General features: G+C 45.2%; 2 protein-coding genes across 10 annotated transcripts in view; both read right to left on the bottom strand.

The window, feature by feature from the left end:
- Positions 1-399: 399 nt before the first annotated feature.
- On the bottom strand, positions 400-5,904 carry Pim2 (Pim-2 proto-oncogene, serine/threonine kinase). Its single transcript, XM_060374939.1, has 6 exons — positions 5,594-5,904; positions 5,349-5,458; positions 4,496-4,546; positions 2,395-2,767; positions 1,604-1,780; positions 400-1,499 (listed from the first exon to the last, which is right to left on the bottom strand). Exons 1-6 carry the CDS (start codon positions 5,652-5,654, stop codon positions 1,336-1,338), a joined length of 936 nt encoding a protein of 311 aa, XP_060230922.1. The 5' UTR covers positions 5,655-5,904; the 3' UTR covers positions 400-1,335.
- A 3,272-nt stretch (positions 5,905-9,176) lies between these two features.
- Positions 9,177-27,213, bottom strand: part of Otud5 (OTU deubiquitinase 5) — a 31,231-nt gene continuing 13,194 nt past the window's right edge. For 2 of the 9 annotated variants that reach the window (XM_021658581.2, XM_060374935.1), the window contains 9 exons: positions 26,887-26,977; positions 18,442-18,507; positions 16,649-16,713; positions 16,413-16,569; positions 16,168-16,316; positions 12,271-12,474; positions 10,696-10,897; positions 10,498-10,611; positions 9,177-10,231 (listed from right to left, as the gene is read on the bottom strand). In XM_021658581.2, coding sequence (XP_021514256.1) covers positions 10,107-10,231; positions 10,498-10,611; positions 10,696-10,897; positions 12,271-12,474; positions 16,168-16,316; positions 16,413-16,569; positions 16,649-16,713; positions 18,442-18,507; positions 26,887-26,977 — 1,173 coding nt within the window. In that variant the 3' untranslated portion in view covers positions 9,177-10,106. Of the gene's footprint in view, positions 10,232-10,497; positions 10,612-10,695; positions 10,898-12,270; positions 12,475-16,167; positions 16,317-16,412; positions 16,570-16,648; positions 16,714-18,441; positions 18,508-26,886; positions 26,981-27,213 lie in introns of all 9 variants that reach the window. The other 7 variants (XM_021658579.2, XM_021658585.2, XM_021658587.2 and 4 more) reach the window with 5 other exon arrangements.

Genomic DNA, 27,213 nt, shown 5'->3' on the forward strand with positions numbered 1-27,213 from the left:
GCTCACGGCTAGATTCAGGGAACCTGCTGTTGAAGTAGCATAGACAGGGATAGTCACTACAGCAGAGAAAGAGTGGGATAAATTGTCAGAATCAGAGACACCAAAGGAGGGGAGTTAAGGACTGTGTAAAGGAGGATAATGAAAGGTAGAGACAAAATTAAGATTTAAATGGTTAGGAGCTAAGCAGAAAGTGCTAGAAAGATTCCACTTGAAGCCTGGGATTTAGCTCGGAATTTCTGTGCAAGCAAATCTCAAGGTTCGCTTGTGCTGGAAAAGACCCCGCATAAAAACAAAACAAGCTGTCAGACTGGCCCCACTCAGACTGGGTTTTTCTCCATCCATCTCCTAAATTCAGCACACAGTAGATGCTCCACTCATGTCTGCCTCTATAAACGGCCATTCACTTGTGACTTCATTATTTATTAAATAGGTTTCCACACATGGCTTTTTAAATAATCCAGGCAGGGGGAGAAGGGACAGGTGGGCACACTTGCAGCTCTCCCCACCTCCAGTACATAATTATTTACATTTTAGCCACTGGACAATCCTGGCACAGGAGGAGGAGGCAGCAAAAGTTGGAGAGGGGGGACCCCAGGAGAACAAACAGTAAGACTTATTTCCTCCATTCCATCCCCCCCAAAACCATCCATCCCATCCTAATCTCTGGTGGTGGCCCGTGATGTTTATCTCCCATTCCTTCCCAAATTATGGAAGTAAGGTTCTTCTCACCAGAATAAGAGCACTTGGGATAACAATAGGGTCCCCTCACCAAAAATAAAAAATTAAAAAGGGGGGGGGGCGGGGAAAGCACTGGGATACTAATCATTAATAGGGCATTACCTCCCCCAGAATAATCATTTCTGGGCTAAGGCAGGCAAGCAACAACTGACTGAGATACCAGGGTAAGGGCCCATTTACTAAAGAGCTGCTGGGGGGGATGGGTATTTTAAGGAAAGCACCCTTGCCCAAGTGAGCATTTGAACTAAGTGTCTAAGTTTGTGGTAGTAGTCTAGGAGGTGCCAGTGTAGGGACTACAATGTCAGAATAAGAATCTTAGGGCCAGCTGGGGAGGAATCCAACCAAATAAACATCCTTAACAGAACAAGAAACAAATAACTCCCCCCTCCCAAATTAGGGACCACAGGTTCTGGGAGGAGAGCTCTTTCACAGGATTGGGATAGGAACTGGGCAGATTTGGCTATCTTCTGTCCCCTGGTCCCTAATCCCTGACCTTAGTAATACTGGATTTTTAACAACCTGTATAACCAGGTCAACAGATGTCCATCTATCCCTGTAGCATGACCATGGGATTCCAACCAGAGGGGCTGGCTGGGTCTAGGGAAGCAGGGACCAGGGCAAGGGGGTGGGGCTTCCTTTGGAGGGGTTGATGGGTGCTTCTTCAGCTGGTGTTTTCATCCAGGGGTCCAGCAGAATCTCCTCCAGTGATGGTCGGGAGCAGGGTTTAGGGGCCAGGCACCGGCGGATTAGGGCACAGCAATCTGTAGGGTCAAGAAGCACAAGGGATATTAGTGGTCAACAAAGGTACGGTACCCAGTCCTGGGAGAAATGAAGCATGTTGGGCTCAGGTGAGTGATAGCCTTACCTGGGGAGACATGAGCAGGGAAGTGGAGCTCAGCTTCCAGAATCTCCTGGTCCCTCTCAAAGGGAATGTCTCCACAGACCATGTCATAGAGGAGGACACCTAGTGACCAGACTGTAGCTGGGAGGGCATGGTACTGGTGTCGAGAGATCCATTCTGGGGGGCTATACACCCTTGTCCCTGCACACAAGCCAAGGATTAGATCCTTCTCTGATGATGCCCTTCCTCAACCCAAGTCCCTAGAAGTATGAACTGTAAATCAATGATTTACAGTAAATCAGTGATGGTATCCGCAGCAGAGCCCTTTCAGCAGCAAAATAGCTTTAAAAGATCCCTTCAAAGTTAACAGTAAGATCATCTTACCAAAAGCAAAACAAAAAGCCCAGCAACAAAACCCAATACTAACAAGACCCCCATACTAAAAAAATAAGAGCCCAGGGCTGGAGAGATAGCTCAGAGGTTAAAAGCACTGGCTGCTTTTTCAGAGGTCCTGAGTTCAACTCCCAGCACCCACATGGTGGCTCACAACCATCTATAATGAGATCTGGTACTCTCTTCTGGCATGTAGGCAGAACACTGTACACATAATAAATAAATCTTTTTTTTTTTTTTTAATAAAGAGCCCAGGTTAAAATACTCTTAGAACTTTATCAGGGACCGAGGCTTGAGAATCTGGTGTTAGAAATCAAGAACCTTAATGTTACAAGGATAATGCAATACTAAAGCTCAAAAGCCAGAAGAATTCAAGATTAAAAACAGCCCTCCCTCCATAAACTGTAAGGAAAGCACCTTACCATCAAAGTCCGTGTATGGTTCATCATGAAGCAGCGCACCAGAACCAAAATCAATGAGTTTAATACAACCCCGGCAGAGGTCTATCAGGATATTCTCATCCTTGATATCACGATGGACAACTCCACGGGCATGGCAGTGCTGGACAGCTGCCACTACTTGGGTAAAGAAGCTTCGGCTACGGCTTTCACCCAGTGGGCCCTTCTCTGTGATGTAGTCAAAAAGATCCTGGGCAGGCATAGGCCGCTCAAGGACCAGCATGAAGCCTTCTGGGGTCTCAAACCAGTCAAGCAGGCGTATCACACCTGGATGGCCATTGCCTTCGCCCACCTTCCATAGCAATGCTACCTCAAGTGGGCAAGTAACTGAGTCCGACTGGGGGTGGGAAGTGAAAAAAGAAAAGAAGGAAGATGATAAGTCTGTGGCTCTATTGTCAATATCAGAGTTTATTTACTTTGTTTTTGTTTGTTTTGGTTTTTATCAAGACAGGGTTTCTCTGTGTAGCCTTGGCTGTCCTGGACTCGCTTTGAAAACTATGCTGGCCACAAACTCAAAGCCTTTGACTCCTTCTTGAATGCTGGGATTACAGGCATGTTTGCCACCACACCTGGCCAGTTTATTTTCAAAGCACTGATTTCGGCCTCTAGCAAGCCACTTTCCTTCCTAGAACCCAGTATCCTTTTAAAAGCTTATGTCCATTGGAGAGTGAAATGAGCAGAGACCATACACAGCTAGCATGCAGTAGTTTAGCAAATATCTGGATAAACTGAAGCATGTTTCTGTTTGTTTGTTTTGAGGGGGAGGGAGCTTGAGGCAGGATCTCTGCATAGACTAGGCTGGCCTGGAGCTCAATGAGATCCACCTGCCTCTACCTCCAGAGTGCTGGGATTAAAGTGTATACCACCATGCTTGACTTTCAAAGTGTTTTCTAGCTGAAGTCCCTCTGCATAATCACTTTCATGAGACATATTTACCTGTCTTGTTAGCCAACATCCAGATCAGGACAGCTTTTATGCACACTAGATACTCAATAAATGTTTGTAAATGGAAGTAATTTACAGCAAAGGGGATAGCACTGAACTAAATACTATTAAATAAATCAATACTATTAATAAACCAAATACTATTCTTGTAAAAGTGTTGTCAGTTTTGTCTCTAGCTTATCTGAAGGACCAGCAGTGACCAGTAGTACTCAGTATGTTAGACAGAGAGCAGTTAGTAGAAAGGACCTACATAAGGAACTCTAAGAAATGATGTATTTTACAAAATGTCTATAATTAAGCCACTGCATAGGTGTTCTGCGGTTTTTAAATTTTGTCTCATTTTTGAGACAGGATCTTGCCATGGTAGCCCAAACTAGTCTCAAATTCACCGAAATCCTAGAGTCCCAGACTTTCGATTGTTGGGATTACAGGTGTGCACCACCAATCCTGACTTTCATTTGTTAAAAACAGCTTTACAGTGTTTAATTGCAAAGGACCTAGCACAGAGTAAACATTTAATGAATATGTTTTGTCAGCCTCACTAATCAACCGGCACAACACAATAATGTCCCCCAACCCAAACCTGAACAGTCAGTGACTGCCACGAGTCTTGTTACCGCAGGTGGGGCGCTTTACAGGCCCATTAACTTGCACAGCCCCACACAGGTTCTCACTGAGACGCAAATGAGGCTACTGCGCAAGCTCGCCCTCCCTCTCCGTCCTAGGGCCGGCACAGACTATCCTAAATGCCCGCCAGGGGGAGCGCTCTTATCTACAATTTGCCCAGACCCGCCCTGATGTCCGTTAGCGTTCTCCCAGGGGCAGGAGAGAAGCAGCCAGCATCACCATGACAACCAGTGACCTAGGCCCCTCCTTCCCCACCAGCATGTCCTGTGAACAGCCCCCTAAGCAGTGTTTGGAAGAAGGATGTGAAAGAGAGGAGAATCCAAGGCTCTGGAGGAATTGTGAGATCAGCTATGGCATGAAGGCAGTAAACACAGCTTGGTATGGGATTCTCACGGTTTCAGGGCCCAGAGAGTCATACATCCCCTAGAAAAAAACACGGTGTGAGTTTGGTCATGGAATCCACGGGTCATGACGTACACCAAAAGACACTCACCACGGTGGACCAGCCTAGCACACGGTTCCGGGAGATTACTTTGATGGCCACCTAGAAAAAAAAAAAAAAAAAGCTGAGTTAAGGGGGCCAGCAGTTGATGCCAGACGCTTCCCAATCTAGACCCTCTGCTCAATTCCACTCGAGTACTTCTAGTTCCCATACATATCACACCCATTGGAGCTTGGATTTCTCTCCAGCAGTAAAGTCCCCAGAAGCAAGTTCACTCCAGCCACCTAACATCTACGCCTGGGCTCTTTGTCAGGAAAGCATCAAGACCCCCTGAAATCCAGCGTGGAGTTGTAGGGTTTTTTTCCTTTTGTTTTCTCTGTCTCCCACTGTCTCTTCCCCCAACCCCGATGTTGGGTATTGAACTCAGTGCTTGTGAATTACGGACAAATGATCTACCATTGGCCCATATCCCCAGATTCGAATTCTAAGTTGTTTGACATCGCAAGCCCTCCTCCACCAACCTACCAATCTCCAGTACACAACTCTTACCTGGATTATTCTTGTCACAACAACATACTTAACACCTACTTAAAAAAATATCCACTTTCTCGGATACACTCACGCACGCACGCAAGCAAATTCCATGGATCTTGGGGTCGAGTCCCAAAGATCTGCCTCCTCCCTAGTAGAAATTTCCAGCCTTCCAAAATTCCTGCCCACCCCCATACCCACCTGGATTGCAGACACGCACGCACACTCACACTCAACGCAACCAGGCTTCTTATGATTCTACTACACATTTACTCCCCACTGGACCAACGGGCATCCCAGTCCCCGGGACCCCATCACCACGCCTCGCCAAAACACCTGACCCTCCCCACCCAAAACCCCTTTTAGAGGATACCTGACGTCTATCCGTGACGCGGTGTCCCGCGAAGACAGTGCCAAAGCCTCCCTTACCCAGGAGGGGGCCAAGTCGGTATTCGGCCTCGAAAGCTGCCCGATCCTTGCCTCCTACGCAAGCGGAGCGGAGGCAAGGAAGTCAGGGTGGTGGTGTACTCTGATCCCAGCCGTGACTCTCTCACCCCCACCATCAGCACCCACCATTCCAGTCTACCCAATCTGCTTGTGACGGGAGGCTGCTCTCACCTGGAGGCTGCGTGGGGGTCATAGGGGGCGAAGGAAGCCCCTGCAGAGGTTTGGTCAACATGGAGGAGGAGCTGCGTAGATTGAGACCGCTGAATCCGCTGAGCCCGCAGGGCGTGGATGCCCGGGGCAAAGCGGCTGGAGAGCCAGGGCTGGGGGGCGCCAGGGTGGAAGGCAGGGAATCTGGTGGCCCGGAAGCGCCTGCAGACGGCGCGGCGTTAAGATTCCTCGCGCGCGCCAGCCCCAACGCTACTGAGCCGGGGCACGCGCCTCCCGGGAGAGTCTCCCTGCGCGACAGGCCCGCCCACCTGGCTTTGATCAATCCAGACGCGGCACCTGCTGTACCCCGGCCAATCGGAGCCAGTCCTTATTTGCATGCCACCATCAACGCTTCAAGTGCTCCTTATGCAAATACATGCCAGGTTCTTCTGCGGAGGCAGGGCCTGTATGCAAATATAGGGGAGGCCGCGCGCGAGCGCGCGCACGCTCAAACAGGTTTTAGGAATCCCTTTGCAACAACAGCGTTTGTTTTGGTTGTTGGTGTGATGGGGGTGTGTGTACACACTTTAAAAAAAAGTGCAGCCTCCTTTCCTAGGACTCAGGTTTGTTACCGCTGTCACCTTTGCTGCCTTGGGATAGGTAAGGAGACAACGCCAAGCCAGCTTTTTAAAATCAGAGCCTGGAGCTAAACAGGATCCTATCATGGAAGGGTGTTTCTCACCCAGGATTGCCTGCCTGCGGCCTTTGCTTCGAAACTGTAATCACGCCCGTATAGAGCTGATCCACTCTTCAGGGAAGGATAACATTATTTACCACCACCCTGACAAGAAGGAGAGCAGACGGGTCAATGGCAGTTAGGCACCTGTAGGGTGTTTTTTGTTGCTGCCATTATCCTACACAAAACTGGCTAGCCTTCGCTGTGTACCCATTGGGTCTAAAATCTATAATGGAAGGACTTGGTTTTTTTGGGAACTAGAGCTTCCCTGTAAAAGAGCTGGAAACGGAAAGGCAGAAGAAGTGGTCAAACTGCCTCTTCCATGTCTGCAAATATCCAGAGGGCCAGTGTCCAGGATGACAGCCACACAACTCCAAAGACACAGAAAGCTAATCATTGCAGAGTACATGTGAAATCCAAGTACCTGTATGCTGAGTCAGGAGGAACTTCATGAACCCGAGGGCAGACTGGGAACATAGAGAGAATGTGTCTTTAAGACAAAAAGACTGCAAGTGAGATGGCTCAGAGGATATGGGTATTTGCTACCAAGTCTGTCAACTTGGTAGTTGAATTCACTCCTCAGCACCCCAGGTGAAAGGAGAGAAATGACTTCCACAAGTTGTTTCTGACCTCCAATCATGTGTCAAAGTCACACACCCACACAGAGACATACACCAAGGGAGAGGGGACTACCATGAAAGATACAGATACATTCAGATAGACTTGTCATACCTAGATGTACATGAAGATACACTCCTAAAATAATATCCCAGACACATTCAGTGATAAGTTTACTTGTACTGTCCCTTGGGGCCATTTAACACCTTATGCCCCACCAGATACTGACAAACTTGTCACAAGCACACCATACATGCATATTTAAAGATTTGTACTGCCCTGAAATGAGGGACCCAGACTCCATCACGAGAATATACACAGATGTTCCACACATATACACGCACTGCTCCAAAGCAGGCATGTAGTAATCTTAGAGCACCCCACAGAGAAGCCATGACACAAAAGCAGACCCAATCACACACACACACACACACACACACACACACACACACACACGCCATCAGACATTCAGCTTTATCACTGAAAGTATCCAAGTACAGATGCACTGTCACTGACAGACCCACGCAAACATGCACTTCTCTCAGATACCAGACACAAACTGTCACAGGCAGAGTTCCACAGTCACCATCTGACACACCTGGAAATAAGCCCTCATTGGACACAGACACATGCACATTCAACCAGAGAAACAGGAATTCAGAGAAACTGGTGGACGCACTGTAGTTACATGCATAGACAATACATACAAAGTGGGACAGTTACACATAATCTCGCTTATGCATCCAACATTCCTAGGTGTCTTAATATGAGCCGGACAGGCATTGGTGGAGGGGTAGGTCTTCAGACAGGCACAGACAAGATTAAGTAAGCATCACAGCCCCAGCCCAGAAGTTTATTTATAGTACAGTTATTGGGGAAAGCTGTAGACAGAAGTGAGAATGTGAATGGGATCACACAAGGTTTTCTCAGGTGACCCCTCTGTCTTAAAAGACAAATAAGCATGGTAGCTGAAGATAGAGTTAGGGCAAGTTGCAAGTAAAAGCAAGAGTAGCAAGAGGCAGGCTGAGGCCAAATGGTACAAACTTACAAAATACGGTAAGACTTCCCCCCCCCTAAGTCTGGTAATAACCCCAACATTTGTGCTCTAAGAATGTACCAGGTACTGTTCCCAGTAGTACATTAGTGACCATACACATTCTCTGTCAATACGTAACAAATCAGAGAGCATGAGGTAGCAGACATGAGTCACCCCTGTAGTTGCAGATGGGACACTTTAAACTCAGAGAGAGCCCAAAGCCACACAGCTAGAAAATGTAGGTAGATTTTAAATTAACCCTCTTGGCGTGCTCGTGCTTGATCATGTATTTCAGATACCCTGAAGCCACCCACTGGGCTAACCATACCCTCAACCTGTTGTAGGTCCACCACAGAAACCTTCTGAAAGGACCCCACTGAGGGATAGGGAAGGGATAATACTGTTCTGACAAAAACAGAGGGCTAGCCAGCCGTCTCAACATGGGCTTTACAAACCCTAGGAAGGGTATGGACATAAGTGTCAACAGAACTTAGAAACAAACAACAACTAAAAAGGATTTAGCCATCTCATTGTCCAACTTCTAAAACCCAGGCAGGCAGGGGTCACCTCTGATCACTTTCACTGAACTCATGTAGCTAATTATCAATTATATTTTTCATCATCAGATTATCATGAGAATGAATGAACATTAAGGTTGAGAGTGGAAATTCAGACAAAACGCAGTAGTGGCCTCTGGCTCATACTCAGTCCTTAGTCATCCCTAGGCTCCCAAATGGAAATAAGATAGATTATTTCCATTTGGAAATAATGGGCTTCAGACGAAGTAGATCTGGTACTGAAGAAGTCTGTCAAGATTTTTGAGAAGTGTCTCGTTGTGTAGCCGGGATGGCCTGTAACTCACTATATAGACCAGGCTGGCTTGAAACTCAAAGAGATCCACTTGCCTCTGTGCTCCTCAGTACTGGGATCAAGGGCATAACCTAGTTCTAGAGGAGTTTTGTTGGTGGTGGCTTTGTTCTTTTAAGAAACAGAATCTTGGTTACATGGCCCACATTAGTCTCAACCTCCTTGGGCTCTAGAGAATCTCTGCCCTCAGTCTCAAGACTACCTACCCTGCACCCAGTAAGAAGTTACAGAAGATCAAAGAGAAACCCCAACTTAAGACAACACTTATTGGAGAACAAGAACTCAGGTAAAGCCAAATTCTGTGCTTCCCAAATGCCCATCCACCCCTGCCCCACACAGAACAGAGTTGCTCAGGGAAACTGACATTTGGTTTTATTGTGCCAAGGACATTACAGATGGTGGATCTTGTCAACACCTGCAGGGCACGGGTGCCCCATCTTCCGAGGCTGCTCCCACTCCCTAAACTCAAATCTTGGGTATCGGCCATTATCTCCAAAGACAGAGCCACCTCAAGATTTCAAACAGACCAGTGGTGGTGGAAGCAAAAGGAATGCAGCAAGGTCAGGGTCTCATTGTCCAAAGCCAGGCTGTCACCTGCAACCCCTGCCACCTCCCTCTGGCTCATATCCTCGGCCTCTCCAAGGAGCTGGAGGCCAGAGAACAGCAGTATTCCATCTCTTTGCTTGTCCTTCATACCACATGGCCAGCCTGCCTGTCTCCAAACCAGAGATGCCATCCTCAGAGCCAATGTTGCCATGTATGGTGATTTTGATTTTTTGACTTGATAAAAGTACGTTTTAATAAAGAAAAGGTTAACATTGAAGGCTCAGATTCTTAGGGTACTAAGAAGGAAAATTTCCCATTTCCACCTTTCCTGTCATCATTGTAGGGGAGGGGTGATGAGTTAATGTATCTGTAAGAAGGAGTAAGCAGAAGACTTCCTTTGTCTGAGTGTCTCTCTTCTGGGGCTGCCTGGCTGTCAGATGATCTGTCTTGTGTGCCTTTCTCCTACCTTCGGCACCCTTTCCAGAGTCCCCCATGGAATGCTGAGATGGTGCTGTGCAGGGGTCAATAGGGCACATCAGCTGGTGGAGACCAATGGTGGTATCAGGGATGAGATGGATGGACAGCATGGGTGGGCCAGCCAGAGGGAAGTGGAAAAGAAGGAAAAAAGGAAACAAAGGAAGGAAGCCAAGAGGGTAGAAAGCCAAAGGAGGTTGGGTGGCATCAAAGGGCAGGAGTTAGGGGTCGGGGGATGGTGTCCAGTCCCTGGGTCTCCATCAACTCTTGTCTGGGGGTGGATCTCTGAGCACTTTGTTTTTCTTCATACTGTCTAGGTATTCCTGTTGGGACACTGCCAGCACCGATGCTAGGATTTCATCATCATCCCAATCATTCAGACCTGCTGGGCAGGAGAGAGAAGAGGAAAATGATGATGGGGATCCTTGGCCCACTTTCCCTCATTTCTTTCTGATCCCTGGCTCTGAAAACTATCCATCCAGATCCCACTCACACATTGGCTCCCTTAATTCCCACTAGACCTCTTATGGGGAAAACCTTTTAGGACTGAAATTTTCCCTCACACCTCTGACTTGGAGAGATGGCCAGGAGCTTCCAAGATCCTCCAGGCTCTCCCAACTTCCAGCTGGCCCATCCCTTATGGAGGCTTACCAAAGGCAGAGGGGGACATCTGCTGGATGAGGGCCCGGCACTCCAGAGCAGGGTAGAGGGACACAAGAGGAGAGGTGGACCGGTCAGCCCCTGCCGAGAACTGACTGCTTGTACCTGAGGCAGATGGACAGTCAGAGGTAGGGCCCACCAAGCAGAGCCTCGTAGCCCAAGCCGGCACCCTGAAAGCAAGCCACTGACCTGGTGCACAGGGTGAAGGAGGTTTGGCAAGGGCTAACACAGTGCCTGGGGAAGGGGGCTTAATGCCTAGCTCGGCATGCAGTTCAGGGTGCTCAGGTGACGAGGCTGAACTTCGTTGCCGTGGGGACCGACTAGTCCACTCCTCCAGGCCACTGGAGGCTGCTGCTGTGGCTGAACTGCATGTGGCACTGGCTTTCCGAGGCTGCAGTAGGGAAGGAAAAAGTGATAAGGACCTCCACACCAGCTATGACCCTCCTGTGTCAGAGGACTTATACCCTATCCAGAATCCTGGCTACTGTACAGCTTTGCTATGTCACAACAGAGACAGGGGAAGATTCTTAACCACTCTCAGATCCTAGAAGGCAACTGACACAAAGTCCTATTATTCCTTCAAGAGATCCTGACTCCACACCACAACCACAGTACCTTCTTTCACCTGACACTGGGTCTTCCTTGGCAGCCTCCTCCTTATTGATCCTTGACTTCAACCCTTGCTTTCTACATTAAATTCTTTTCTATCAACAGTTAGGGTGATCCTGTTAAGGCCTAACCCACATCCTTTTTCCGTTCACAGCCCTCCCATTGTTTCTGTCTAATTCAGAGGAAAAATCAAAATCCTCTCCAGAGTTCAATTCAAGCCACTATCCAACCTAGCCCCACTGTGCTGACCTCACCCACCACATTCTGTTCAGCTACAGACTATGCTTGAGTTATATCAAGTACGCTGCTCTCATCCCAGGCCTTGCTCTGTTCATGTACTCAGCTAACATAGCCCCTTTCTGTGAGCTTTATCTCATCTGCTGAGGCCTACCCTGCTGACTGCTTAATACTGTGAACTCATACTATCCTCACTCAGTCTCCTTCATCCCCTGTATGAAATGTCCATTTTTTATCCACCATACCTCCAACTAATTTATTTGTTATGAGTATTTTATTTCACTTTGCAAAACTGTTAGTACCCTAAGGACAGTGACTTTGGCCTGTGAGGTTAACAAATGTACCCTTCTACACTAGGAATAGGATCTCCTGCTTCCTGCCACAGAGCTACAATAAGTAATTGCTGAACAAACTCTTTTGTGACTCTCCAGAGGCCTGCCTGCCCCCTCTGTACCCTAAAGATGCAATCGACTGGCACCCCACCCCTGCTGGTCTTGCACAGCCAGGGTCACAGGCCCCACCAATGCCTTGTCCCCTCAACAGACAGGATCACTGAAAATAGTGAAGGAAAGGCTTTATATCCTCAGTACGAACTGCAACATGCAAAGGGAGTAAAAAAACAAAACAAAACAAAAAAACTTGTCTCTTTGTAGCTATCCATTGATCCTTTGTGCCACAAGCAGTGGTGACTGTTCTCCTCCATTTCTTAAAAGCTGCTCTCCTTCACTTCTTAAAAGCAAGTGTTGAGAGTTCCAAGGTACGTTGACAGGACTACAGACGAGATGAGTTATAGATGGGGCTGGGAGCTTCCCTCTCTCCCAGACGTCAAAATCCCATTATTTTATACCTGTTCATTAAGGGCCAAAAGATAAGAAGTAACAGGTCTTGGTCAGGTCAGTGACAGAGTCCATGACCCACCTGACTGGGTCCCCGGACCTGGCGGGCCTGTTTCTCCTGATCCCTCAGCCACTGTAGGTAGGATTCTCGAGCCACCTGCTCCTCTATGGCCTCATTTGTGGCCTCCCAGTCTGTGGCTCGTTTCTTGTCTTCCAACATTTGCTGTTCAATCCATGATTCCTCTGATGTCTTTATGGCATTCTTCATCAGGGACTGCTCTGCAAACTGCCAGGGGGAGAGGAACAGGGATGTGTGATGATACTCTGAACCTGGGCAAGAACCTGAATGGGCTCAGGAAGGCAGGCCTACAGGCCTTAGCAGAAATAACACAGAAAGTTATTCTTACAAAGCACTCCTCAGCAGATTATGTATAGACAGATCCATAGCTAGAAGAAAGCAGGCCTAGTTTACAAGATCCAGCATTCTGAATTCCTATGGTCCTAAACACTGGCCCAAACTCAAAACACTTAAGTCTGGAGAAATGAGGGGCTCTTTAAGTCTAGGCCTAAATTTAAAGAAGCTCCGGCTAGTAATAATTCAATTTCACAATGATGAAGCCTTTCTCATATATTCCCAGATAGGGCAAAGGAAAAAGATGGACAGAGAAGCAAACTGTATAGACATGGAGTTGAGGCAGGAGTCAAGCATATCTGAGGCTGGGTGTGGCAATATGAGGGAATGAAGGGTCAGTATTGGCATGGTGTGGGTGCTAGGACACTGCATGAGAGAACTTTATGTCAAATTGTAAGATACTACACAGCATTGTTTCTTTGTTTTCTGAGACAGATCATGCCCAGTCTGATCTGGAACTCACTATGTAGGCCAAGCTGGCCAGGAATTCATGGCAACCTTTCTGCTTCAGCATCTCAAGTGTTGGGGTTACAGGTGGGAGCCACCACATCCAGATATATGACACAAATGAAATAATAGAGAACATCAAAGTATATTCAGGGATTAAATGCAAATATCATTTCATAAAGTATGGTTATTTTTTTGTTTGTTTTGTTTTTCAAAAACAATGATATGGAGGCTGAAGAGATGGCTCAATGTTTATGGGCACTAACTGCTCTTCCAGTGGACCTGGGTTCAAATCCCAGCAACCACATGGCAGCTTACATCTGTAACTCCAAGATCTGATACCAACAGACATACATGCAGGAAAAACACCAATGCACATAAAGGTAAATAAATAAGTAAACAAACAAGCAAACAATGGAGTGGTAAGCAGTCCAGGTTAACTTTGAACTTACAACTCTCCTTCCTTTGCCTCCAGAATACTAGGATTACAGGCATGTACCACCATGAGCCCAGCAAATTAACATCATTTTCACATACACATATATAACATACATAAATACATGTGTGCTAAGTAATGATATACAACATAATTTTCTATCATGGAGCATACCAGGGGAAATGTATGTATAAAAACCGTTAGATCAAGCCAATTTAAAACTAGGCATACATAAAAACATAGGTTCAATTCCCAGTACTGCAAAGTGACAAAAATAAAAGTAGGAAAGCAACCTATCCACATAAGTAAAGATACAGAGATGGTAAATGGACATATGTAGAAGATACTCAGGCTGGGGATGTAGCTCAGTGGTAGAATATTTAAAATAATGCTTAATACATTGTTATCAATCAAGTAAACTTAAAGAAAACCACTGAGAATAGCTAAAATACAAAACAGTAGGAAGATCAATTGCTAGGAAGTGGAACTTTCATTCATTGTTATGGGAGTGGGGAGAATGAGAGGGCACTTCATACTAGTCTGGCAGTTTTTTACAAACCATAGCATGGTTTTATAATTCCCGCAATCGTGCTTCCAGATATTAACACAACTAAGCATAAAATTTAAGTTCCTACAAAAACCTGAACACAGCAGTTTACAGAAGCTTTATTCATCATCATCAAAACCTGGAAGCAACCAAGGCTATCTTGTAATAGGTGAATGATTAAACAGTGTGCCCGCACAAATGGAACAGTAAGTGATAAGAGAATGGCTAACAAGCCATGAAAAAACACGGAAGAACCTTAATGCATAATGCTACCTGACAGCAGCATTTTAAAAAGCCTTCATACTCTGATTCCAACTACGTGACTTTCTGAAGTAGGCAAAAACAGTCAATAAAGGATCAGTGGTGGCAGGAGAAAGTGGGGAAACTTCAGGGTCTGAAACCATCAGAACCATTAGGTGCACGTTGTTGTTATGCATCTGTCAAAACCCAAGGAATTTTACAAAACAAAGACTAATCCTTAATGTATGCTAATCGCTTTTTAAAGATCAGCTGAGAAGTAATGCTCCCAGGGACAAACCACCTAAATGATTTACAAATGTATGCAAGGACAAGCAGGTGGTGGCCTCAGGCACTTGGGAAATAAATAGAATGGTAAGAAGAGCTAGGTATCTCACTGGACTCCAGGGGTCCAGTTTAATGAGTCTGCCCCAGCTTATACATGTATATGTAAATAACAGTCAAGTAAATACGTTGAGGAAAACTTTCTCGACTCTAAAAGTGGGAATTTACCCATGAAATGGTAAAGGAGGCAAGAATGAGACAAGTGTCAGGGGATGTTCATTGGAAATATCAGCACTACCGCTGTGTTTATGTTAACATAAATTCAGGGAGACAGCTAGAATCCCCATTCCTTAAGTGTGACTTCCTTTCTAAAAGTAGAGCATTCAAAAGGTGTGAAACTTCACACTACTGACAGATGACCAAAGTCCACATCAACAGTCATGATCATATTCCTAATACATACTCTCGGTATAATGTGCCTAGAGTAGCACTTAATCTCTGTGCTCTCCCTTCCAAACCCAAAATCCAGGTTTAAATCATGAGAAAACAACACTGAGAAAGAGAATTTCCCTGCAATACTTCTGAATGGCAGGTCTTAAAATTCTTGAGGCCATTAAAACAAGAAGTCAAAGGGGACAATTAAATGTGAGACAGCATCCTGGATAGGATCCTGGAACAGAAAAGGTTCACCAAGAGAAACTGAGGAAATGTGTTCTTCATGTATCAATACAGATTTATTAATGACAACAAATGTACTATATCAATGTTAATCATAGTGGGGCATATGGAAATGCTAATACTCTCAACAAGCATTCTGCAAATCTAAAACTTTTCTAAAGTTTAATAAAAAAACAAGCCCCTCCCCAGGTTGGGGGTATGTTGGGGTTAGCACATTTCTTAAGAAGGCAGGACCACCTTCTGTTCCTAGGAAGTGAAACCTGAATAGAAAATTTCAAAATCCCCAGGAGGGGGTAAAGGGAAGATAAAGAGTGAGGAGAACGGGTGGGGAGGAAAGGAAAGGGGATAAGGAATAGAGAGAAAGCAGCCTTGGAGGGGAGGAAGGGAAAAGGGAGGATCAGGTAGCCGATAAAAGGATAGAGGACAGAGTAGGGAAGATGAGAGGAGAGAGCCTATGAGAATGAATGATTATCTACCAGCAGATGACGGAAAAATGAACTGCAATTGTCTGACACCTACTATGCCTTGGGCCTGTGGGAAGTGCTTTCGGTATAGGGCCAACCTATACAATCTTTGTAGGGTCCCTTCCAGTGAGCTCTGGGGTCTGAACTAACTACATTCCAAGTCTGTGACCCCAACTGTAACTGCTGTGAAGTTGGAGAAGATCCATGTGGAAGTCTGGCTATCCAGTATCTGGCTCACTGTTTCAAACTGAACTCTCTATCTTAAGGTCTCTCTCAAAAAGCGTAAGATACCTGTCTATACACCTCATAGACAGGCAAATCAAAACCACAGAATGAGTTCTGATCACAAGTAACTCACTAATTTTAAATACAGGTGAGACTTCAGAGGACACTGAAAGAGTAGAGAGGACATTTTGTGGGATGAGAGAAAAAACAATGCTCCATATCTAGAAAATACACAGAGACCCACTTACCCCTGGTTTAAATGATGGTAGGCCCAGCCCCACACCAATAGTAGCCTTGTTAGGATTCACCACTGAATTATAGTGGATATTCCTGTGATAGCTGACACGGATGGGTTCATCTTCATTTTGGTGTATCCCATGGAATGTGTTGATAGGTTCTGTAGAGAAAGAGAAAGAGGGAGCATCCACAGGGGCCCAGTATAGTTGGCTCTGATGAGGTACCATTAGTCCCTACCTACCCACTACAGAAGTACCTGTGCTATACTGATACACCTCCACAGGACGGTTGTACATCTCTGCCATTGCCTGCATCTCAATATGGTTGCCATGGCAATTGTTTTTCCGCTTCCGATTGATATAGGTGGTGAAGTCTTCTGTTACATAGTTGGAGAAGTAGTCAGCATTCTTCATCTGTGGAACAGATTGGAAAATTAATGCAAAGGAGATCCCTCTACCCTCCTGCTGCCCCAAGGCCTCCTCAGGATCTCACCAGATAGTCCATGCAATGCTTTCGCACAACCTCATGCATGTCCTGGTCTCCATACACCTGGTCAGCTGGGAGTGTGGGGACAAAAGAAAAGAGAGGATGGGGTCAGACCTGTTGCCACAAGAGTTCTGAGTCATAGAACATCATTCATTAGGGGGAAGATGGGCTGAAGGACTAGGGAACCTCCCTTTTCTGTGACAAGGCCCAGAGATTTCTTTCATTTGTGTGTTGTACTGGGTGGTGGTAAATAGCAATCAAGGGCTGAGGATGTGCTGAACATGCACACCCTTGCCAGGTGTAGTGATGCATGCCTGTCATTCCAACCCTCAAGATATAGAAGTGGGATGATCAGATTATCTTCCTCTAGCTTTAGCTACAGTGAGTTCAAGGCCAGCCTAGCCTACAGGAGACTGTCTCAAAAACTAAAAAAATAAAAAAAATAAAAAAGGTAGCAAGAAGAGAAAATCTTGGAAGAATGCGAGAGTATAGGGGTGTACAGGTAGGGTAGTATAGTGAAAGGCCAGTAATATGCTCAGTGGAAAAGGTACTTCCTGCTAAGCCTGATGCCTGCAGTTCAATTCCCAAGATTTACATGGTTAAAGGAGAAAACTAACTCCCTCCCTTAAGTTGGACCTCTGACCAGAAGGTTTTAAAGCTGGACACAGAGGCACATGCCTTTAATCCTAGCACTCAGGAGGCAGAGGCAAGTGGATATCTGTGAATTTGAGGCCAGCCTGTTCTACAGAGTAAGTTCCAGTACTCTTGAAACCCTGTCTCAGAGTTTAAAAAAAAAAAAAAAAAGAGGCTAGAGGCTAGTATATACCTATGACCAAGGCTGAGTCAAGAGAATTGCCAAGTTCAAAGACAGCCTAGATCACATAGTGAGACTTAGTTTCAAACGAAAACAAACCCGATTCAATGTCTACCACCCCATCACCAAAAAAGATTAAAACCTTTGTTGTTTTTGTTTTTTTTTTTTTTGAGACAGGGTCTCAGTAGGTAGCTCTGGGTGGTCTGGTAACTTGCTATGTAGACCAGGATGGTCTCAAACTCACAGAGCTATGTCTACCCCTGCCTTCTAAGTGATGGGATTAAAGCATATGCCACCATGTCCCATGATTAGAAATTTTTGTTTTGAGACAGGGTTTCCATGTATAGCCCTGGCTACCCTGGAACTTGCTCTGCAGACAAGGCTAACTTTAAATTCAGAGATCCACCTGTCTCTGCCTCCCAGTGCTGGGATTAAAGAGGTACACCACCACACTCAGCTATGATTAAAATCTTAAACAGAAGAAAAGGAAGGAAAACACTCTTAAGTTCTGTCAAATAGTAACTAGTGAGGTAAGTAACCAAGAGACAAGTGACTCTCTGGGCCTCCTATGCCTCCTTTGTAAAATAGAAACCAGACAGGTATAACCTGGCAGGTTTCTTGTGGACAGTGCGTGTAAAGTGGTAAAACCCCTCTATCGTCCAATTTACCAAAGGTGTGCACAGGCTATTACATAAGCCCTCCACGGAATACAAAGGGCAGCTCACACCTAAGCCCACCACTAGCTCAGGACCTGATTGATATAGCAAAAGACATTGAGTATATGCTAAGCAGTCATATGGGCTGAGGCACGGAAGCAGGAGTCTCTTCTCCCTTAATTAATGTGGGCTTGAAGATTAGGCAAGCCTGACTTTCACTGGCTGTCTTGAAAAGGGAATTTCCCTGTGTTTCCCCTGAGGTTCACTGCTCTGATGGGATCCCACTGGGGCACAGGGGCAGGAGATAGTAGGAATGGAAACATGCCCACCAGCCAGGCCTGCCAGTCTACTTCTCTGAAGACTTGCCAGAAGCTCTGATTCCCTCCATGAGAGTTCTGTATGATATAGGAAACAAAGGCTGCACTGAGATACAAAGTGGGCAGCTACAGCCTCAAGTCATCCTAGAGGTGAAGATACCTGAAGGGTGGGAGGAGAAGTGGCTGTGAAGGCAGGAAGGGGTAGCCCCTTCACCATGTAAACAAGGATGTGGCTTCTGTGGCCACACTCCCCCTCTAAGCACTTCCAGTAAGTCACGTGTCCCGAATCAAAGCTGGGGGTGGGGTTGGGGGCTGCTGCTGCCTTTCTTAGAAGCCAGGACCACAGAGGCTCCTGTGGCTGCATAGGTTGCTGGAGGAGCTATTTCGGTAGGCTGAGCTTGGAGGCAGTGCAGTCTGCAGCTGCCATAAACAGGAACCAAGATGGGAGTAAAAGGGTTAAATAGGGGCAGGGCAAGCTCAATGAGCTAGACTGAGAGGAGAGGAAACCTTTATCTCCTACAGAAGGTAACTTACAGGCTTGGGATTTCTATTTGCCAGAGCTAGATGCCAGGGAAAAGGGGAAGACAGAATCTTGCCTTTGTATGGCAGAAAGTTCATGCCACCTCTTAGCTGTGTGGAACTGGACAAGCCCTTTGTTTCATTCATAATGTGGGGACAGTAACTCTTCTTCCACTTAAAATGGTCTTGTAAAAACTACAGAGGAGAGCTGGGAATCTACCTCTGTGGGTGCTAGGTTCAGTGCATATGGGATGTGACTACAAGAGAAAGCTTCTCAAGTATGTGAAGCATACACACTAGTCAAAAACATGCACTCCAGGCCAGACAATGCTGCCAACTCAGGAGGCAGAGGAAGATGGATTTCTGTGAGTTTGAGACCATCCTGGGCTATATAGAGAGTTCTGGGACAGCTAGAGCTATATAGAGACCCTGTCTCAAAAACAAACAAAACAAAACCAGGCACTCCATTTGTCATGAGGACAGCAACTCCTATCATATTGCTAGTACCCACCACTCAGCCAAAATGCTGAGAAAACTGTTTATTAAGCCCTTCCTCATTTCTGTTGCACTTCCTCCACCAGAGAAAAGCCCCAAATGAAGGAGGGCTATTCCTCCTATTACAAGCACTGTTAGCTCTCTTTACAGAATTCAAAGGTCCAAAAGTTGACCTTCTGTGCCTTTGTTTTGTTTAAAACAACCAAACTCCTATCAAAGTAGTAATACTGGCTTTCTGTAGAGGGTCCTTAGGGACAGGCATGTTACAATACATATAGATTCATCCCACCTTCTGTAACAAACAGCCTTGCACTGATTATAAGCTGTTCCTTTTTTTTTTTTTTTAATTTTAGACACTTGGTTGGAATAGTACTCTCTACGTAGCCCAGGCTGGCCTCAACCTCACAACAATCCTCCTCCTTTGGCTTCCCAAGTGCTGGGATTACAGGTATACAACACCATACCAAGGTTACACCTTATTTTTGTAATCATTAGCATGGAATAAAATATGAATCTCAGCCAGGCATGGTGGCACACACCTGTAATCCCAGCACTCAGGGAGGCAGAAGTAGGTGGATCTCTATGAGTTCAGGGAGAGCCTGGTCTATGAAGTGAGTCCAGGACAGCCAAACTATACCAAGAAACCCTGTTTCAAAAACCAAAATACAAACAAACAAACAAACAAACAAAAACACCGAAAACAAAACAAAAACCAAAACCACAAATCTCAGCTGGGCAATGGTGAAGCATACTTTTAATCCTAGCACTCAGGAGGCAGAGATAGGTGGATCTGTGAGTTTGAAGCCAGCCTGGTCTACAATGTGAGTTCCAGGACAGCCAAGAAAAACCCTGTCTCAAAAAAACAAAGCAGTAATAATAATAAAATAGTAATAATAATGTAACATAAAATATGCCATCTCTAGACTGGAAAACAAACAATATTTCTCCACCAAGAGAGGAAAAAGTTTCAAGGTTTCAGGCAAAGCACACCATAACTTAATATGATTAAGCTTTTTTAACTTTCCTAGCCCTGTCAATTCTGTCCTTAGGAAACTCCTCCTCCCAAGTTAAACATGTGAGGACTGGGATGCACGTACTTCCCTGTGGGGGTCAAGGTGGGAGGAAGAGTGGCCCACTAGACCCACAAATACAGGGGGAATTCAGAGAAAATGTTTTGAAGGAAACTGAAACTCTTCTTGCTAACATTGCACTTGGCCATATGCACCTGTTTTCTTCCATGGTCCAGCTGGAAGGGGATCCCCCACTATATTCCACCTCTGTTCCCTTTCTAGGTAGGGTTCACAAATTCTCAGCACAGTACTATTATTAGTTTTACTACAGACTTTTGAAACATCTCGTTTGATCCTCACCAAACAACAAAAGTTGGAAGTTGGGGAGGGGGGCAGAGTTGATATAGAAATAGCACAGCTGGCTCAGAATCACATACTTGGCATATTTGGTGCCAAAGTTTGTAAAAGGGAGTCAATAGCTGGTCCTAAGTGACATTCCCCCATTCCACCTCATTCCCCACAGTCACCTTATTTTCCTAGGGCTAGGCCTGATCCTATCTATTTCAGTTTCCCAAGTGCACAAGGAATTAGCTGGAACATGGGAAAGGCCTGGGACTGAGCAGCGATAACAAGTATCAAGGCGCTGCACTTGCCTTCCTCCCCATCCCCCACACTGCTTTGCTTTTCCTTAACAAACAAAAATACTCACAGTCAGGCAAGGTGGTGCACGCCTTTAATCCCAGCACGAGGGAGGCAGAAGCAGACAAATCTCCGAGTTCAAGGGCAGCCTGGTCTACAAAAAGTGTCCAGGACATACAGGCCTCTTGTTACTCAGAGAAAGAAACGCTATCTTGAAAAACCAAAAATAAAAAATACAATAAAATAAAATAAATAAAAATCAAAAGCCAAACAACAACAAAAATGATGCTCACATGCAGCAGTGGGGCCTACAAAAGATCAAAACCTTTGAGAATAAATGCCCACAAGACCTACTCTACTCCACAACACAGAACCACAGCATAAGGTTAAGTATATGTCCTTGTCACCAATCAGGAAAAGACTGAAGACTAGACAAGAAGTGAGGCTGTGCATACCTAGGAACATGCTACTTCTTTCCCAGCTTTTGCTCGGGATATGTGGGAGAGGAATGAGCAGCACCTTTAACAAACTTGTTTCATCCTTCTCCTCTGTTGCCTGGGAAAGTCCTTCCTTCTCAGGCTCCCTAAAAATCTAACCTGCATTTGTTCACACTTGAAGAAGCAACACATAGAGAGATTGCTTTTTTCCTCCCCCTCCCCCACGAAGATTAATTTACTGTATGTTTGACAAGTTTTGCCTACATGTACCTGTGTGCTGCATGCATACCCCATGTCCACAAACAGGAAAGGGCACTGGATCTTCTGGGACTAGTGTTAAGGAAAGCTGTGAGACACATTGTCAATACTGGGAATCCAACCTGGGTCCTCTGCAAGAGCAGCAAGTGCTCTTAACCACTGAGCCATCTTTCCTGCCCCGCTTCTTTTTTTTATCACTATTTTATTATTACATTTATCTATTTTGTACATCTGCATGCTCTAGCACATGTGTCACAGGACAAGCTGTGACAGTCTGTTCTCTCCTGCCATCTCTTGAGTCCTAAGGATTGAACTCAGGTTGCCAGGCTCAGAAACAATCACCATTACTGGCTGAACCACTTCACTTCACTGACTCAAGTCCACATTCGTTCTAAAGGGCTGTAAATGCAAGGTTCACCCTTGCTTTGGAAGGACTTAGGAACCACCTACTTTTCAGGTTGCTGCCTGACTGTTTCCCTACCACTAAGTTCTGCTAAAACAGAAAAGGAAACTCTGGGGGAGGGGGAGGCTATGCAGATGGCTCAAGAGGTTAAGGCACCTGCTGCCAAGACTGACAAGCCAGAGTTCGATCCCTAGAACCAAACATAGTGTAAGGAAAGAGAGAACAGACTCCTACACGTTTTTCTCTGACTTCCACATATGCATACTGTGGTATGTATGTACACGTGTACACACAAAAAAACACAAGTTTAATAAAGGAAGCTTGGCTTTTATGGAGAACCTAAAAACAAACCACAACCTCGTCTGCTCTCCAAGGGTCACCTGCTCCTGTGGGAACCCCGGCCTCACTGAGGAAAAAGAAGCCAAGAAACAGTCCCACCCACCTATCAAGTAGCCATGGTATGACAGGGTATGCACACCCTCCTGTCCCACTAAGGCACAAACTATGGGCAAGATATATGACCTCAGACCTCTAGGCAGGCCCTGCCTCCTCCACTCCCCACCAATCTGAGGTATATGCTTTTTCTGCTTGAGGATTCCTATGGCAGAACTGGGGAAACACAATGGTGCCAAGCACAGAAAAGCCAAAGGAGGCAGGTGTACAGAAAATAGCATGTAGAATTCTCCCATGTCTTCATACAATCTCAAACAGTGCTGTTCTGACATCGGCTGAAGGACTTAGATAAGACAAGGCCCTGAATTTCTCTTGAGGCCTCAGTTTCTCATTTTATAAAGTTATCAAAACTAAGGTTGGTTGTGCATACCTTTAATCCCAGCATTTGGGAGGCAGAGACAAGAAGATCTCTGAGTTGGAAGCCAGCCTGGTCTACAAAGTGAGCTCTACAGAGCAAGTTCTACAGCTAGAGCTACACAAAGAAACCCTGTCTCAAAACAAAAAACAACAAAGACCTCCCTTATCAGTGGACTTGGGGAGGGTCATTCGTGGAGAAGGAGAAGGAAGGAAGGGATTGGGAGGGGAGGAGGGAGGGAACTACAGGGGGGGAAACAAAGTAAATAAAGTGTAATTAATAAAAAAAATTAAAAACAACAACAACAAAGAAAAACCAATCTGTGAAAGCATGGTGGCAATATGTCTGTAATCCCAATACTCAGAAGGTTGAGACATGAAGAGTGTCACAAGTTCAAGGACCAAGGGCACTTGGCCTACCTAAACAATTCCAGGATAGACTGGGCTTGACTAAGACCCTGTCTCCAAAAATAACAATAAAAAGCAAAATTTCAAAAATGATCTAAGAGCTATCTTTCCCAGTGCTGATGATCCATGTTCCAACACCAAAACAACCAGAGAATTGGGCTCGTTAATACTTCTGGGCCATGACACACAGCCACAGCTACTCTCTTCTGAAGCCCATGAAGACATATCTATGTGGCTTCCACTTGGCCCAAAGGCCAGCACACTGCCATGGGCAGAGCTAGACATTTCTGCTGAGTCAAAGCCAAATGGAGTGAAAGGGAATGAGGCTCCTGTTTCTAGGAGGAGGTTATCTGAGCACAGCAGTGGCAGGATGGGCCACAGGATACCCACCTCCACCCAAGAGTTCAATGATGCTCACAAATTTCTAGGAGGAGATGGCAAGGAGAAATGGGTACAAGCAATTGATACTGGTTCAAAAGTGCTGTCCAGATGTGAGAGGTCAAACAAAAGACAGAAAATCACCTGAGTAGGATTCTCAACAATGAAAGAATAAATGCCTCTAGCTGAAAAAAGGAAGGTCCAGAGAGGTCAAAGAACAGAAAAACTAAGAAGCTAGGACAGTGATTCTAATGCTGCAACCCTTTAATACACTTCCTCATGTTGTGGTGACCCCCAACCATAAAATTATTTTCGTTGTTACTTCATAACTACAATTTTGCTACTATTAGTTTTCCGATGGTGTTAGGTGACCCCTGTGAAATGGTCATTTGACCCCAAAGGGGTTGCAACCCACAGGTTGAGAAATGCTCAACTAGTAGTTCCTAGGATCATCGTTTGGACATCTAATAAGTGTTTCCACACAAACTCTACCACTGTCATTTCCCTTTCCATCTTTGGCAGTGCTGGGTATCAAATTCAGGGTCTCCTGAATGCTAGACAAGAGTTCCACTATTGAGCTATACCTTCTGCCCTTCTTTTCGAAGCTTCAATTAATTCTATTTCATGAGATAACGATCCAAAATTTTCAGGAGGGTCTAAAGCACCCAGCTAAATGTGTGGCACACAGTAGGGTCAGAAAAATAATGAAGTGCGATATATGTGTACAACCCGCTCAATTCCAGCTCTCAGTTACATATTCCCTCTACTATTTAATAATACATGATAGGTAGTTAAAGCTTTCTACCTTTGTAGAAAGTCTAAGGTGATGGCCATCTGTCCCTGTACAAGCTAGGTTAGAAACCAGGGGACAACAGAAAGCCCGGGGACAAAGTCCCCTTCCCCAGCACGTGTATTGTGTACTCTGCACCAGGGAAACCTCTAGAGGCGGCCTAGAGACCAGGGGCCATGTACATCAGAGAGGCCATAGGACTTCTGAGGTTTTACAGAGAAAAGCTGAGGGCAGCCCAGTCAGGGGAAATGTGTAGCCATATGCTGATAAGGAAAGGCCTTAAACTTGCTGTGGTCAGCTCTTCCTGTATGCTCGGGGCCCCTTACTGGAAGGTCCCAATGGGGGGGGTAGCTAAACAGACACACACATACAAAAACTGCTCTTGATGTGGGTTGTTATTCATACAAGGTCCTCAACAGCTCCACGCTGCCTCAGTAAACATCCAAGCCCAGATGCCCAACAGCAGTGCTGCTTCTTCTACATCCAGCCTGAGGTTAATACAGAGCCCAGGAACTAATAGATTCTCAACCTTTTCATTCTCTGTTTTCCTTTTATTCTCAAGGTACCTCCAAACCCAGTTCTTTCTCTAGTAAAAACCCCAGGGAGAACTTGACTTCAAGCCAGATGGGTAGAAGGGTTGGGATTTTTCTCTAAACAAACAGAAACCATTACCTGAATAGCTTCTGCTTGGTAGAAGGGGTAAGTGAATATTTGCTCACCCATTCCACAAACATTTCTGGCTCTGAGGCACAACCAAGAAAAGCAGCTAGGCTTTTCCAGTGCTACTGTTTCATGATGACCTACTATGTATCAAGCATTAAAGGGATTTACCAAAATAAACTGTTAACAAAACATCAAACCATAACAAAGTTGAGTCCTTTAACTCATTCTTCAACTAGTGAAAGAGGATCCAGAAAGAAGAGTCACTTGCTTAAGAATGCTACCTGAACTAATCCAGCTTATAACAGACATGGGGATCACCGAGAAACTAAGAACAAACCTAGAAAGAATAATGGAGCCCAGGGAGCACCACCATTTCACAGATGGTGAATAGCCTAAAAGCCACATAGCAGTTATAAACTGGGACCAGCACCAAAAGCCAGATGATCTGATTCCCAGCTCAAAGATGTCAGGGAGCAATTTTCCTTGGAAGACAGCAGAACCACTGGTATGGGAGAACAGGCTACACTCTTGGTTCCTTTCAGTATGGGGTTTCACAACTACTTGTTTGGTCAAAGATTCACACTCTAAGATGTAACTTAGGCTTAATAGACAGTATTAAGAAATTACTAGTTCTAGCCTGGCACAGTAGCACACACCTTTAATCCCAGCACTTGGGAGACAGAGGCAGATGGATCTCTGATAGTCTGAGGCCAACCTGGTTTACACAGAAAGTTCCAGACCAGCCAGTATTAATTTTTATTATTATTATTATTTTTTTGCTGTGCAAACTTGGTCACACCTATAATTTCAGCTCTTAGGAGGCTGAAGCACAATTATTCCAAGTCCCAGAATGAGACTGTCTCAGAAAATAAACTAATTTTGCTAGGTATGACAATAGCACTTTACTTGAAGAAAGATACAGAAATGTTTATGAAAGAAATGATCCAGTGTCAAAAGTTATACTATAAAAATACTCTTTCAGGAGTGATAAAGAGTAGGCAGGGTGGCTTATAAAGTAAGGTTATCCATGTGTTAATCACTTTTTTTGAAGCTAGATTAGAGTCTGAAAGGATTCACTATTTTCTCTACTTTTGCCCAAGCTAAAACAAAAACCAAAACAAAACAAACAAAAAACCCTAATATAGAAACTTGTAAAGATCTAGGGTTTTAGTTTGTTTCTTTGTTTGTTTGTTTTAGGACAAGACAAATATAGCCTTGGTTGTCATGGAACCTGCTACGTAGGCTGGCTGTCCATGAACTCTAAAGAGCCAACCTGTTTCTGACTCCTGAATGCTTGAATTAAAGGTGTGTTTCACCACCCCCATTTTCATATACATGGGCACACAGACAGGCATGAAAAAGGGACCTTCTCCAATACATCACAACAGAGAAAACTCTGACTACAAACTCTTACATACCAAAAGTGACAATATGATATGATTAACCCACATACAAAATTCTGACTACCACATACTTTTTGTGAAGGTCTGTACCTAGATATCCTAAAAAAAAAATATATATATATATATATATATAATAATAAAAAAGTTCAACCTCTACATCAATCCTGTCTCAAGGGCTACTACAAACTACTGGGACACAGCTCAGAAGCCTTTAGCCCTTAAGCTCTCAACCAATGCAGACACTCACCTACAGCCCGGAATAGACAGGCACCATCCTCCTTCATCTGCTTGATGATGAAGCCTTTCTTGTCCCGTAAGGCCTTTTCAAACCAGTGTTCCTGCTAGAGGAAAGAGTGCAAGGATCAGCAACAGGAAAGTCTGTACCCCCTCCCTAGGGTCCTGCCCTCAAGTTCCTGAGAGGACCAGGTGATTGGCCAAAAGAATACTAGGAAATTCACGGCCCTTAACTACTCTGTGGTTAAAAAGCAGGAGACAGTCAATGAACAAGAACAAGACTTAATCCCAGAGAGGCACCAGATCCCTGAAAACAGTAACTTCATCTGTTTTCAGATCC

This window comes from Meriones unguiculatus, chromosome X (assembly GCF_030254825.1).
Source record: "Meriones unguiculatus strain TT.TT164.6M chromosome X, Bangor_MerUng_6.1, whole genome shotgun sequence".
NCBI lineage: Eukaryota > Metazoa > Chordata > Mammalia > Rodentia > Muridae > Meriones > Meriones unguiculatus.

Coding starts and splice junctions, on each gene's coding strand:
- Pim2 (XM_060374939.1), bottom strand. CDS start 5,654: ATGTTGACCAAACCTCTGCAGGGGCTTCCTTCGCCCCCTATGACCCCC. Junction 2,768..4,495: donor TGCTAGGCTGGTCCACCGTG/GTGAGTGTCTTT, acceptor TCCCACCCCCAG/TCGGACTCAGTTACTTGCCC. Junction 1,781..2,394: donor ACCATACACGGACTTTGATG/GTAAGGTGCTTT, acceptor GCTTGTGTGCAG/GGACAAGGGTGTATAGCCCC.